Here is a 15,439-nt window from a genome sequence, read left to right on the forward strand (position 1 = left end):
CTCAGCTGTGACTAGGTATTACACAGTGGATGTGATCTGTCACTGTCTACGACCATAGTATTGAGAACAACTGTAGGACCCACATACTGTACACGTAGCATGGGCATGTAGGGAAATATCAGTTTGCTTGTGTAATGCATCATTTTTACAAAAATCGATCACACACACACACACACACATTACACAAAGATACAGGCACACACACACACACCCTCCGACATTCCCTCCAACACACACACACACCAACCCCCGAAACCGACACACCCTTCCTTACTTATGTGACTTCTTCCAGCTGGCTCCACTGGCCTCCGCCCCACAGTCGTAGGCCTGGATGATGAAGGTGTACTCCTTCTGGGTCTCACAGTCCACCGGGCCCTTGGCCCTCAGGACCCCCTCCCCTGACGTCCTGTTCAGGACCACCGCCTCGAACGGGGCCTCCTGCCCGTGGATCTTAAATGCACAGATCTCCCCTGAACAAGAGGAGGAGGAGATGGAAGAGGAGGAGGAGGACAAGAGGGGTGGAGAGGAAACAAGGTAGAGAGAAAGGATTAAAAGTGTGTCAACCTATTTACAGATCAGACCTGGAAATGTCTCTGCATGACGCCACTCTAAAGACTGTTGTCGAGGACATTGTGTATGTTTTAAGAGATGGTGGCAAAAAAACAGCTGAGCTGCTAAGAGACTGTGTGTGCGTTCTGCAGTTGTAATTGCCTCGGTTCTGCAGTTGTAATTGCCTCGGTGGCATCATGTCGTGCCAGGCCAGACAGGGAGAAGGAAATGCAATTTGTGTTTGCTTAGTTTTTCGATAGTCCTCTCTCCAGGCCACCTTCCAGAAAAAGAAAGTTTTTAAGTCTAATGGTCTCCAATAGGAGATATACGAGAGTTCATGCTGGTTTTCTATCTCAGCTTTTAATAGCACAAGTGGTGTGATAATCAAGTTCAACTGAAGTTGAATTGTCTGCTGGACATGAGTAACTTTATACAATCGTTTGCTGTAAAAAATAGTTTTACCTTGTTGAATGAGTCAGATTGAAATTGTCATATTTAAGCACGACCTCCCTTATGACACAGAGTGTAGTTGTGACACAGAGTGTAGTTGTGACACAGAGCGTAGTTGTGACACAGAGTGTGTGCTTGCCTTGTCAGGGTCTCTGGTTCAAGTCTTGCTACTGACTGCTTCCCACATTCACTACACTGGTGTCAGAAGTGGGATTGACAAACCGTTTGCTACCATTGGTGGCACAGCAAGAGTTGTGTGAGGGTCTTTTAAGAGAAACACTGGAGAACACTTTCTTGGTGATGGGGTAGGGTGGTAAACCAAGTCCATTGGACCAACACTTGGTGATCTTGTAAGACTTCCAAACCTCTTGGTGTAGTAGGTTCACAAATCCCTCCAATCCTCCCTACAATATCCTCAACTTGTTCAGAGGCAATGCAATATTGGGCAATACACATTGTTCATGAACTTGTTGAAACATCACCTCATAATTGAGTCAGTCACACTGCTGAACACAATGATCTTTGTCAGCATATCTCAGTGACAGAAATTAAGTAGGGGCCTGTGTACCAGGTGTACCATGTGTACCATGTGTACCAGGTGTACCAGGTGTACCAGGTGTACCAGGTGTAGTCAAGAAGGAAAGAAGTACAGATAAGCTACACCAACTCACAAATAGACATTTTGTTTTGCTCTTTTAGCTATTTTTTTTTTTTTTACAGGTTTCTGATTCTGGAACTGTCTCTATCTTTCTGTGAGTGTTCTTTTCAGGGATTTGGGGAAATGGCCTTAAGGGAAAAGCCTCGCGCCCCTGACCCCGTGACAACTGATATCACCTAAATCCCAGCAGGACGTCAGGAACAAAAAGTGCCAGGGCTATCCCTTGTGTGCACAAGCCCCACTGCCAAGCTCTGATAAGCCAAACATATTCTCTCTCTCTCTCTCTCTGTCTCTCTCTGTCTCTCTCTCTCTCTCTGTCTCTCTCTCTCTCTCCATTTTCCATCCCTCGCTCTTTCTCTCTCTTTTTTTTTTAGAACTCATTCCACCCATTCAGTTCTCTCTCCATCCGTAATGGTGAAATAACAATTTACCCTCTGCGGTCCGCCTGTCCGTGCTGCTGCCTGGGCTTGCGGTTTAAATTTCCCCTCTATATTTCAATGCCTTATCGAAATTAAACGGCCACCACAATAGGCGGCGAGGTGCGCAGAGGGAGAAAATAATAATCCAAACACTGTGGGAGGTGTGCGAGGGGAAAGATAAGCACATCAAGGCTCTGCACATCCAGCGCCGTCCAAATATTTAGTTAGATGGAGAGGGAGGAAGGGGGAGACAATATGAAAATAACAAAAACAATCATACACTATATATAAAATACAGAAATGTACAGAGTACTTGGAATAAAATAAAAACATTTTCACTGAGTAGTTTGGGTCTGATGCCGTTTCCCGCTCCATCTGGTTGGGCACAAATGTATTTTTCTGGGTAAGGGAACGTATCGACGGGCGCAGTGAGAGAGACGATGTAAATGGTAAAGACAGACAGATTTCAGGGAAGAAGTTTCTTATCATGTCAGCATAAGAGCACCTTGAATCTCTCTTGAACAGCAATTAGATTGCCTCTCACAAGCACTGCTGGGAGATGAGCTCTAATAGTCAGCTATTTATCTGAATCTCACCATTTTGGACCTGATCTCTTTGGCATATATCTTACAGGAAGTGGATGTTTTCACAGTAAATGTGAAACAGTGCTATAGTTTGGTGGGAAGTGTGGGAGTCAGCTAAAATGATTCAGAGAAAAGTCAATCAAATAGAGCATATTGAATCTCTATTGAAAGAATTTGAGCTGGAAAAGAGCATTGCTTTCTCTGTGCCAGGTGTATTCCACGCTCACCTCCTATTGAACCTCTGAAATATCAAAACCAAGTCGTTTTCGGTTTAATCCCTGAAAGTTGGTGCAAACCCTGAGCTTGCCCATCTGGCCTTCTAAGGCTGTGTTTACACAGGCAGCCCAATACTGATATTTGTTCATGCATTGGTCTTTTGACCAATCAGACGAGCTATGAAAAATATCTGATGTGAAAAGTCCTGATGTGATTGGTCAAAAGACCAATTAGTGAAAAAAGATCAGAATTGGGCTGCCTGTGTAAACACAGCCTATGGGCATCTGTCTAGGACAGTGACCCCCAAAATCATCCCCTTTCCCTACTTAGAAACAGATTACTTCATCCACCACGTTAATTATCCTCCTTTTAATCAAATGTCACGTTCAATTCCCTCTCGTGGTGTGTGTTTTGTCTCATCATGATGATGGTGGTGTGTGTGTGTGTGTGGTGTGTGTGTGTGTGTGTGTGTGTGTGTGTGTGTGTGTGTGTGTGTGTGTGTGTGTGTGTGTGTGTGTGTGTGTGTGTGTGTGTGTGGCTGATTAAAAAGCGGGTCTCTCCTGGCGACCCTATCGGAAGGCTTATAGTTGATTTGCTGATTCTCTCGCCTCTCAGCTAGTGATCTAGCGCTCTCAGACGAACCCTCGCCCCCTTTCTTTAATTACTCACTGGATTATGACTCTCGTCGCTAATGACCTGCTGCTAGCGCTCACACACTCACAAAACAGTGATCTGACACAGAGGCGGGAGAATGAGGAAGAGGAAGATGAAGAGGTTAAGGGTTTTCTCTGAGCTCTTCTTTAGCTTTCTGTTGATTTGTGATATGTTTTTCTACTGTGTGTCTGGATAACGAGCGGCCCAATGAAGGATGGACTACTAGCGGATTGCTAGTGGATAGGTCAAACTTACACATTACAGTTGCTAGTTGCTATGGGAGTTATGACAAGTTAGATTTTGAATTAAAGTGTTAGGACTGCGTCACCAAACACGACTCCAACATCATCATTAAGTTTGCTGACGACACAACAGTGGTAGGCCTGATCACAGACAACGATGAGACGGCCTATAGGGAGGAGGTCAGGTAACTGGCAGTGTGGTGCCAGGACAACAACCTCTCCCTCAACGTGATCAAGACTAAGGAGCTGATCATGGACTACAGGAAAACAGGCCCCCATTAACATCGACGGGGCTGTAGTGGAGCGGGTCGAGAGTTTCAAGTTCCTTGGTGTCCACATCCCCAACGATCTATCATGGTCCACCGCCTGGTATGGCAACTGCTCGGCATCTGACCGTAAGGTGCTACAGAGGGTAGTGCGTACGGCCCAGTACATCACTGAGGCCAAGCTTCCTGCCATCCAGGACCTATATAATAGGCGGTCAGAGGAAAGCCCATAAAATTATCAGAGACTCCAGTCACCCAAGTCATAGACTGTTCTCTCTGCTGCCGCACGGCAAGCGGTACCAGAGCGCCAAGTCTAGGACCAAAAGGCTCCTTAACAGCTTCTACCCCCAAGTCATAAGACTGCTGAACAATTAATCAAATGGCCACCGGACTATTACATTGCCCCCCCCCCATTTGTTTTGTATACTGCTGCTACTCGCTGTTTATTATCAATGCATAGTCACTTCACCCCTACCTACAAATGACCTCTAACCTGTACCCCCGCACGCTGACTTGGTACCGATACCCCCTGTATATAACCTCGTTATTGTGTTATTTGTTATTATTTTTTACTTTAGTTTATTTGGTAAATATTTTCTAAACTCTTCTTGAACTGGACTGTTGGTTAAGAGCTTGTAAGTAAGCATTTCACGGTAAGGTCTACACTTGTCGTATTCGGTGCATGTGACAAATAAAGTTGGATTTGAGTTGTTTTGAATATACTCCACAACAGCCTGAATGAGCTGTAACACACACCATCCAACGGCCTATTAAAGTAGCACACACACACACACACACACACACAGCCTGAAAACAACACTATGGATCAAGCTACGTATGTATGATGTTATGACATTTCTCATGCAGTACCTCATCCTTTCCTTTCTCACAATAACAGTAACCTACACCACCATTTCTGCAGAACCCCTCTGGTCATTCATATTGTTGTGAGGTATTGGCTGTGGCTTCACCACCAAGGGCATTGCTTATTGCCAGTCATGGTGGACAATTCATTAGAATCCCATTGGACTCTTTCATTAAGATACCAGACCTCCTAATTGCATTTGGGAGATAGCAGAGCCAACCGTGTGACCCCTGCAGCTAATAAACAGCTTTCACAGACAATCTCTCTCTCTCTCTCTCTCTCTCTCTCTCTCTCTCTCTCTCTCTCTCTCTCTCTCTCTCTCTCAATGGACATGACAACACAGGGGCTTTTTTCTATCTGGGGCTTTCGGGGGATGCAATGCAATGCAATGGTTGTACTTGCACCAGTACAGTCGTAGGACTTGAATACGCAGAAGGAACTGGGGAGTTGGGTTGGATGTTAATTGAAATCACAATCAATGGCGAAGCAACTGTAGGACAAGTATGACTTTAACTGTGTCTCGGATTCCCCCGGTACTGCTGCTCATTCCGTGCACCAGCTCCTGAGGTCTACATCACCAGCCTCTAGGCGTCACTGAACTGTTTCATTACGCACACGTGGTTCCCATTCCCCCTGGTTAGTAATTGTATATATGTGCCCTCTGTTCACCATTGTTTTGTCTGTTATTGTTCCCATGTCCGTTGGTCTTGTGAGTACCTGTGCTTTGTTGTTTCGGCTTTCGTGCTGCGTGTATTGTGTACTCGTTATAGGTCTCGTCCCGTGTATTGTTGTGCACTTGTTATTACAGGTCTCGTCCCGTATATTGTTATTACGGGTCTCGTCCCGTGTATTTATTAGAGGTTTAACCTCGCTCTTTTGTTTGGGTTACATCCCTATGTTTTTGTATAAGTGTTTGTTTTGGGCTTCGTCCCCGTGCCTTTTCATGGCATGTTGTATTTTTGGTTAGAGTATTAAAACCCCCTATTACGTATTTCTGCGCCTGTCACCAATCATTTATACAACGTGACAAACTGTTGACTTAGGTAGTTTAATACTTTGACACAAAGCTTACCTTGCAATTCATGCGTGAAGACTGTGAATAATGGTAAGGGAAAAATGATGTAATTATGCTTGTTTAGCGTTCATTGTTCATTACAATCTGTTTTAGCCCATTGAAGCCAAACAAAATGATCATTATCGTCGGGCCTGAGGTAGCGGGCGTGACAGAGTGAATCAGGAGTTGAAGCATGCAGGAAGAGAGAGAGAGCCCTGGGTACCTAGCTCATTGATTTATAGCGTGAAGAGAGGGGAGGTAGAGGAGGTAGAGGAGGTGAGGATAGGACAGGAAGAGAGAGAGAGCCCTGGGTACCTAGCTCATTGATTTATAGCGTGAAGAGAGGGGAGGTAGAGGAGGTAGAGGAGGTGAGGATAGGACAGGAAGAGAGAGAGAGCCCTGGGTACCTAGCTCATTGATTTATAGCATGAAGAGAGGGGAGGTAGAGGAGGTGAGGATAGGACAGGAAGGGAGGGAAGAGAGAGAGAGCCCTGGGTACCTAGCTCATTGATTTATAGCGTGAAGAGAGGGAAGGTAGAGGAGGTGAGGATAGGACAGGGAGGGAGGGAGGGAAAGAGAGAGAGAGCCCTGGGTACCTAGCTCATTGATTTATAGCATGAAGAGAGGGGAGGTAGAGGAGGTGAGGATAGGACAGGAAGAGAGAGAGAGCCCTGGGTACCTAGCTCATTGATTTATAGCATGAAGAGAGGGGAGGTAGAGGAGGTGAGGATAGGACAGGAAGAGAGAGAGAGCCCTGGGTACCTAGCTCATTGATTTATAGCGTGAAGAGAGGGGAGGTAGAGGGAGGTGAGGATAGGACAGGGAGGGAGGGAGGGAAAGAGAGAGAGAGCCCTGGGTACCTAGCTCATTGATTTATAGCGTGAAGAGAGGGGAGGTAGAGGAGGTGAGGATAGGACAGGAAGAGAGAGAGAGAGCCCTGGGTACCTAGCTCATTGATTTATAGCATGAAGAGAGGGGAGGTAGAGGAGGTGAGGATAGGACAGGAAGAGAGAGAGAGCCCTAGGTACCTAGCTCATTGATTTATAGCGTGAAGAGAGGGGAGGTAGAGGAGGTGAGGATAGGACAGGGAGGGAGGGAAAGAGAGAGAGAGCCCTGGGTACCTAGCTCATTGATTTATAGCATGAAGAGAGGGAAGGTAGAGGAGGTGAGGATAGGACAGGAAGAGAGAGTGAGCCCTGGGTACCTAGCTCATTGATTTATAGCATGAAGAGAGGGGAGGTAGAGGAGGTGAGGATAGGACAGGAAGGGAGGGAAAGAGAGAGAGAGCCCTGGGTACCTAGCTCATTGATTTATAGCATGAAGAGAGGGGAGGTAGAGGAGGTGAGGATAGGACAGGGAGGGAGGGAAAGAGAGAGAGAGCCCTGGGTACCTAGCTCATTGATTTATAGCATGAAGAGAGGGGAGGTAGAGGAGGTGAGGATAGGACAGGAAGAGAGAGAGAGCCCTGGGTACCTAGCTCATTGATTTATAGCGTGAAGAGAGGGGAGGTAGAGGAGGTGAGGATAGGACAGGGAGGGAGGGAAAGAGAGATGGGAAAGGAAGATGTAAGACAGAAAGTATGGAGAGGAAAAGAGGCCAAGCGAATGGGGAAAGAAAGAGTGAAAGAGAAGAGAGACAAAGCTAAGAGAGAGGGAAAATAGACAGTGAGAGTAAGCCATAAAAGGATGAGGGTGAGAAAAAGACAGATACTTAAGAGAGACAGAGGAAGAGAGTCAGACATATAGACAAAGAGAGAGAGAGGGAGAGAAGGGAGAGTTAATGCAGCTATAAATAGCTGTGCCTGGCAGGCCTCCCCTGAGTCTGTCCCCCTGTTTGCCTGTCCTCCTCCCTCTCCGGATGACCTCTGCTCAGGGGGCATCAATTATTCAGCTCTTAAAGTTGGCACCCAGGTGCTCTGCTCGTCTCATCCCTCCCCCTCCACCCCCTGCTTTCTACATTCCCCTCCTCTCTCTGCATCCTCCTCTCATCTCTACCCTCTCTACATTCCCCTCCTCTCTCTGCATCCTCCTCTCATCTCTACCTCTCTACATTCTCCTCCTCTCTCTGCATCCTCCTCTCATCTCTACCCTCTCTACATTCCCCTCCTCTCTCTGCATCCTCCTCTCATCTCTACTTCTCTACATTCCCCTCCTCTCTCTGCATCCTCCTCTCATCTCTACCCTCTCTACATTCTCCTCCTCTCTCTGCATCCTCCTCTCATCTCTACCCTCTCTACATTCTCCTTCTCTCTCTGCATCCTCCTCTCATCTCTACCCTCTCTACATTCCCCTCCTCTCTCTGCATCCTCCTCTCATCTCTACCTCTCTACATTCCCCTCCTCTCTCTGCATCCTCCTCTCATCTCTACCCTCTCTACATTCTCCTCCTCTCTCTGCATCCTCCTCTCATCTCTACCCCTCTACATTCTCCTCCTCTCTCTGCATCCTCCTCTCATCTCTACCCCTCTACATTCCCCTCCTCTCTCTGCATCCTCCTATCATCTCTACCCTCTCTACATTCCCCTCCTCTCTCTGCATCCTCCTCTCATCTCTACCCCTCTACATTCCCCTCCTCTCTCTGCATCCTCCTCTCATCTCTACCCCTCTACATTCTCCTCCTCTCTCTGCATCCTCCTCTCATCTCTACCCCTCTACATTCTCCTCTTCTCTCTGCATCCTCCTCTCATCTCTACCCCTCTACATTCTCATCCTCTCTCTGCATCCTCCTCTCATCTCTACCCCTCTACATTCCCCTCCTCTCTCTGCATCCTCCTCTCATCTCTACCCCTCTACATTCCCCTCCTCTCTCTGCATCCTCCTCTCATCTCTACCCTCTCTACATTCTCCTCCTCTCTCTGCATCCTCCTCTCATCTCTACCCTCTCTACATTCCCCTCCTCTCTCTGCATCCTCCTCTCATCTCTACCCTCTCTACATTCCCCTCCTCTCTCTGCATCCTCCTCTCATCTCTACCCCTCTACATTCTCCTCCTCTCTCTGCATCCTCCTCTCATCTCTACCTCTCTACATTCTCCTCCTCTCTCTGCATCCTCCTCTCATCTCTACCCTCTCTACATTCCCCTCCTCTCTCTGCATCCTCCTCTCATCTCTACCCTCTCTACATTCCCCTCCTCTCTCTGCATCCTCCTCTCATCTCTACCCTCTCTACTTCCTTCCATTTCTCCTTTTTTCTCTTTCTACCTCCCTCATCTCTCCATCTCCGCCCCAACTGACCCTGCTGCCTCCACAGCCGCTTGGTTTCCCCGTGGCGGGTACACACTGACAGCTCCCACATCTGCGGTGGTCACGAGGTCACAGAGACAGGGTTTCCTGAACACCGGGAGCCCCTCGCTCTGGGACGCCCATCGCCCGGAAACAACTCTGCTGTGGTGAGGAATGAAACCAACAGCGATTAGGTTGCAACAGAGGCAGAGACGGAATGTACAGTGTACACTTGTGTAGGTTTAGGCTTGTGTAATTTGCTGTGACTAGGGTTGACAGGATTGTAGAATGTCGCATGTCCCTCCTGGGTATCCATAGTTGCCTGTGACTTATTTGCATCAAACAGATTTCTGAAATCTTGCTGAACAGTTAATCAAATGGTTCCTGGAATATTTACCTTGACCGCCTTTATTATTTATTTATTTATGGTAATATTTTAGTTTGTTGCACTGGCTCCATGTACACTCACTGGACTCCACCCATGCACTCACACATACTACACAGACACTCCAACACACACACATAAAACACACACACACACACTACATAAGCTCACACACCCAAACCATACACACATACACGCACCCACACATGCATATTGACATCACACACACACACTCATACACAGACACAATTTCACACTCTTCACATACGCTGCTGCTACTCTGCTTATTATCTATCCAGATTGCCTAGTCACTTTTACTCCCAGCTACATGTCAGTGGAGGCTGCTGAGGGGAGGACGGCTCAAAATAATAGCTGGAACGGAGCACATGGAATGGCATCAAACACATGGAAACCACGTACTTCATGTATTTGATACCATTTGATACCATTCGTACCCCTGCACATTGACTCAGTACCGGTACTCCTCGTATATAGCCTTGTTATTTTATTGTGTTACTATCTCCTTTTTATTTCTCAAATATTTTTCATACTTTTTAACTCAGCATTGTTGGCAATGGGCTTGTAAGCATTTCACTGTAAAGTCTACACCAGTTGTATTCGGCACGTGACAAATAAAATCTGATTTGATTCTGAGATGGCCACTAGTGAACACTAAATGCAATTACCTACACTGTTGAGTTATGGACTAAGTTCCTATTTTGTCACCTGCACGTCAATTAGGAGAAAACCGAAACAAATGCATCACTCACACCCAAAATCCTTTACTCATTTGATCGTCTTATCTTCTATAAATATAATTTTCACATATGGTAATCTTGAGTGCCCGGCGAGGCATCTACTAATGTATCTCAATTTCCTCACCATTCATTCAGTCTCAGCTCTGTGTTCATCCAGTAATACTTCACTGGCAGTGGGCAGCAGCACCAACAGGCTGGCGCTTCATCAGACAGTCTATATGTAACTGGTTGCTGCTGGCCAAACAGACTATCAGCCAGAGTTACTCCTTACAGCATGCCAAGCCAAGAGGTCTCAGCAGGCACTGCCAACGTGCTGCGCGCCAAAGGCTGTTCATTGCCACACACTCACACCCCTCCTCCCAGACCCACACACAGCCCTCCTCCCAGACCCACACACAGCCCTCCTCCCAGACCCACACACACCCCTCCTCCCAGACCCACACACAGCCCTCCTCCCAGACCCACACACAGCCCTCCTCCCAGACCCACACACAGCCCTCCTCCCAGACCCACACACAGCCCTCCTCCCAGACCCACACACAGCCCTCCTCCCAGACCCACACACAGCCCTCCTCCCAGACCCACACACAGCCCTCCTCCCAGACCCACACACAGCCCTCCTCCCAGACACACACACAGCCCTCCACCCAGACACACACACACAACTCCTCCCAGACACACACAGCCCTCCTCCCAGACCCACACACAGCCCTCCTCCCAGACCCACACACAGCCCTCCTCCCAGACCCACACACAGCCCTCCTCCCAGACCCACACACAGCCCTCCTCCCAGACACACACAGCCCTCCACCCAGACCCACACACACAACTCCTCCCAGAACACACACAGCCCTCCTCCCAGACCCACACACAGCCCTCCTCCCAGACCCCACACAGCCCTCCTCCCAGACCCACACACAGCCCTCCTCCCAGACCCACACACAGCCCTCCTCCCAGACCCACACACAGCCCTCCTCCCAGACCCACACACAGCCCTCCTCCCAGACCCACACACCCCCTCCTCCCAGACCCACACACAGCCCTCCTCCCAGACCCACACACAGCCCTCCTCCCAGACCCACACACAGCCCTCCTCCCAGACCCACACACAGCCCTCCTCCCAGACCCACACACAGCCCTCCTCCCAGACCCACACACAGCCCTCCTCCCAGACCCACACACAGCCCTCCTCCCAGACACACACACAGCCCTCCACCCAGACCCACACACACAACTCCTCCCAGACACACACACAGCCCTCCTCCCAGACCCACACACAGCCCTCCTCCCAGACACACACACAGCCCTCCTCCCAGACCCACACACAGCCCTCCTCCCAGACACACACACAGCCCTCCTCCCAGACACACACACAGCTCCACAAGCCAACCAAATATTTGCAGCATCACAACTGTTTTCCTTGGCACTGACCGATTTTTCTACCAAATCAAAAGTTCAAACATGTCGATACCAAGTGTCGGCACCCGTGACTGCGAAAAAAACACGTAACAAAAATAACATGGTTTTCAGAACGTGTGAACAAGTCATGTGAAAAATTGAATGTGAAAAAACAACATTCTAATTGATTTATTTTCACGTGAAATGTTCACGTATATTCTATATGTATTTATCCCTCATTTTTTAAATGATTTTCACATCCACTTGCAATTCCACATGTGAAAGTGAGATTTTCACATGTAAACAGCAAACAACATCCTTTTGTATTTTTTTTTCACGTGCAATTTTGACGTGAGTCAGAGACATGGCTTTCGGACACGTGAAGTTCCACATGTTAATTTTTCATGTGTTTTTCCCTCGTGTGTGTATATATATATATATATACACACACACACACACACACACACACACATATATATATATATATATATATATACAGTTGAAGTTGGAAGTTTACATACACTTAGGTTGGAGTCATTCAAACTCATTTTTCAACCACTCCACAAATTTCTTGTTATCGTTATCGTTTTGGCAAGTCGGTTAGGACATCTACTTTGTACATGACACAAGTAATTTTTCCAGGAATTGTTTACAGACAGATTATTTCATTTATAATTTACTGTATCACCATTCCAGTGGGTGAGAAGTTTACATACACTATTGACTGTGCCTTTAAACAGCTTGGAACATTCCAGAAAATTATGTCATGGCTTTAGAAGCTTCTGATAGGCTAATGGACATCATTTGAGTCAATTGGAGGTGTGCCTCTTTGCTTGACATCATCGGGGAAATCAAAAGAAATCATCCAAGACCTCAGAAAGAAAATTGTAGCCCTCCACAAGTCTGGTTCATACTTGGGAGCAATTTCCAAATGCCTGAAGGTACTACGTTTATCTGTACAAACAATAGTATGCAAGTATAAACACCAAGGGACCACGCAGCCGTCATACTGCTCAGTAAGGAGACGCGTTTTGTCTCCTAGAGTTGAACGTACTTTGGTGAGAAAAGTGCAAATCAATCCCAGAACAACAGCCAAGGACCTTGTGAAGATGCTGGAGGAAACAGGTACAAAAGTATCTATATCCACAGTAAAACGAGTCCTATATCGACATAACCTGAAAGGCCGCTCAGCAAGGAAGAAGCCACTGGTTCAAATCCGCCATAAACAAGCCAGACTACGGTTTGCAATTGAACATGGGGACAAAGATCGTACTTTTTGGAGAAATGTCCTCTGGTCTGATGAAACAAAATAGAACTGTTTAGCCATAATGACCATCGTTATGTTTGGAGGAAAAATGGGGATGCTTGCAAGCCGAAGAACACCATCCCAACCGTGAAGCATGGAGGTGGCAGCATCATGTTGTGGGGGTGCTTTGCTGCAGGTGGGACTGGTGCACTTCACAAAATAGATGGCATCATGAGGATGGAAAATGATGTGGGTATATTGAAGCAACATCTCAAGACATCAGTCAGGAAGTTAAAGCTTGCTTGCAAATGGGTCTTCCAAATGGACAATGACCCCAAGCATTCTTCCAAAGTTGTGGCAAAATGGCTTAAGGACAACAAAGTCAAGGTATTGGAGTGGCCATCACAAAGCCCTGACCTCAATCCTATAGAAAATTTGTGGGCAGACCTGAAAAAGTGTGTGAGCGCAAGGAGGCCTACAAACCTGACTCCATTACACCAGCTCTGTGAGGAGGAATGGGCCAAAATTCACCCAACTTATTGTGGGAAGCTTGTGGGAGGCTACCTGAAACGTTTGACCCAAGTTAAACAATTTATAGGCAATGCTACGAAATACTAATTGAGTGAATGTAAACTTCTGACCCACTGGGAATGTGATGAAAGAAATAAAAGCTGAAATAAATCACTCTCTCTACTATTATTCTGACATTTCACATTCCTTTTTCAGGACCCTGTCTTTCAAAGATAGTTCATAAAAATCAAAATAACTTCACAGATCTTCATTGTAAAGGGTTTAAATACTGTTTCCAATGCTTGTTCAATGAACCATAAACAATTAATGAACATGCACCTGTGGAACGGTTGTTAAGACACAGCTTACAAACGGCAGGCAATTAAGGTCACAGTTATGAAAACTTAGGACACTAGAGAGGCCTTTCTACTGACTCTGAAAAACACCAGAAGATAGATGCCCAGGGTCCCTGCTCATCTGCCGTGAACGTGCCTTAGGCATGCTGCAATGAGGCATGAGGACTGCAGATGTGGCTAGGGCAATAAATTGCAATGTCCATACTGTGAGATGCCTAAGACAGCGCTACAGGGAGACAGGATGGACAGCTGATCGTCCTCGCAGTGGCAGACCACGTGTAACAACACCTGCACAGGAACGGTACATCCGAACATCACACCTGCGGGACAGCAACAACAACTGGCCAAGTTACATCAGGAATGCACAATCCCTCCATCAGTGCTCAGACTGTCCGCAATAGGCTGAGAGAGGCTGGACTGAGGGCTTGTAGGCCTGTTGTAAGGCAGGTCCTCACCAGACATCACCGGCAACAACGTCGCCTATGGGCACAAACCCACCATCAAAGGAATGAGCGTTACACCGAGGCCTGTACTCTGGAGCGGGATTGATTTCGAGGTGGAGGGTCCGTCATGGTCTGGGGCGGCATGTAACAGCATCTTCGGACTGAGCTTGTTGTCATTGCAGGCAATCCCAACGCTGTGCGTTACAGGGAAGACATCCTTCTCCCTCATGTGGTACCCATCCTGCAGGCTCATCCTGACATGACCCTCCAGCTTGACAATGCCACCAGCCATACTGCTCGTTCTGTGCGTGAATTCCTGCAAGACAGAAATGTCAGTGTTCTGCCATGGCCAGCAAAGAGGCCGGATCTCAATCCCATTGAGCACGTCTGGGACCTGTTGGATCGGAGGGTGAGGGCTAGGGCCATTCCCCCCAGAAATGTCCGGGAACTTGCAGGTGCCTTGGTGGAAGAGTGGGGTAACATCTCACAGCAAGAACTGGCAAATCTGGTGCAGTCCATGAGGAGGAGATGCACTGCAGTACTTAATGCAGCTGGTGGCCACACCAGATACTGACTGTAACTTTTGATTTTGACCCCCCCCTTGTTCAGGGACACATTATTCCATTTCTGTTAGTCACATGTCTGTGGAACTTGTTCAGTTTAAGTCTCAGTTGATGAATCTGGTTATGTACATACAAATATTTACACATGTTAAGTTTGCTGAAAATAAACGCAGTTGACAGTGAGAGGACATTTCTTTTTTTGCTGAGTTTATTTTGCAATTCACGTGAAAGTGAGATTTTCACATGGTGACTTTTCTTAAATGTGAACCTGCATATCTAATTCTCACGTGAAAGTTCTTATCATGTAAAACTGAAAATTCCACATGTGAAACTGCAATTCACATGTCAGGTGAAAGTTATTCTGTGTAAAGGTGGTGTTAACATGGGAACTCTAAATGTAATACACGTAAAAATATGGTTTCACGTGTGAAAATGCAATTTCACATCGTTTTTTGTAAGGCCATTGCTGTACTACAGAAAATGCCATCTTGGTTGTCAAGTTATTTGATAAAAAATTCACATGCAAGTATAACAGATGAGTCATCTACTTTATATAATGCAGCCTGATGTGCTCCCAGTGGTGTATTCAACATCAGTTGCACTGC

General features: G+C 47.0%; 1 protein-coding gene across 1 annotated transcript in view; it reads right to left on the reverse strand.

The window, feature by feature from the left end:
- The window catches only part of LOC106599045 (calsyntenin-2), a 284,039-nt gene that overhangs the window by 67,234 nt on the left and 201,366 nt on the right, over positions 1-15,439 (reverse strand). Inside the window, exon 3 of the mRNA XM_014190100.2 lies at positions 275-470. Coding sequence (XP_014045575.1) covers positions 275-470 — 196 coding nt within the window. The remainder of the gene's footprint in view (positions 1-274; positions 471-15,439) is intronic.

Source organism: Salmo salar, chromosome ssa03, assembly GCF_905237065.1.
Source record: "Salmo salar chromosome ssa03, Ssal_v3.1, whole genome shotgun sequence".
NCBI classification, from domain to species: domain Eukaryota; kingdom Metazoa; phylum Chordata; class Actinopteri; order Salmoniformes; family Salmonidae; genus Salmo; species Salmo salar.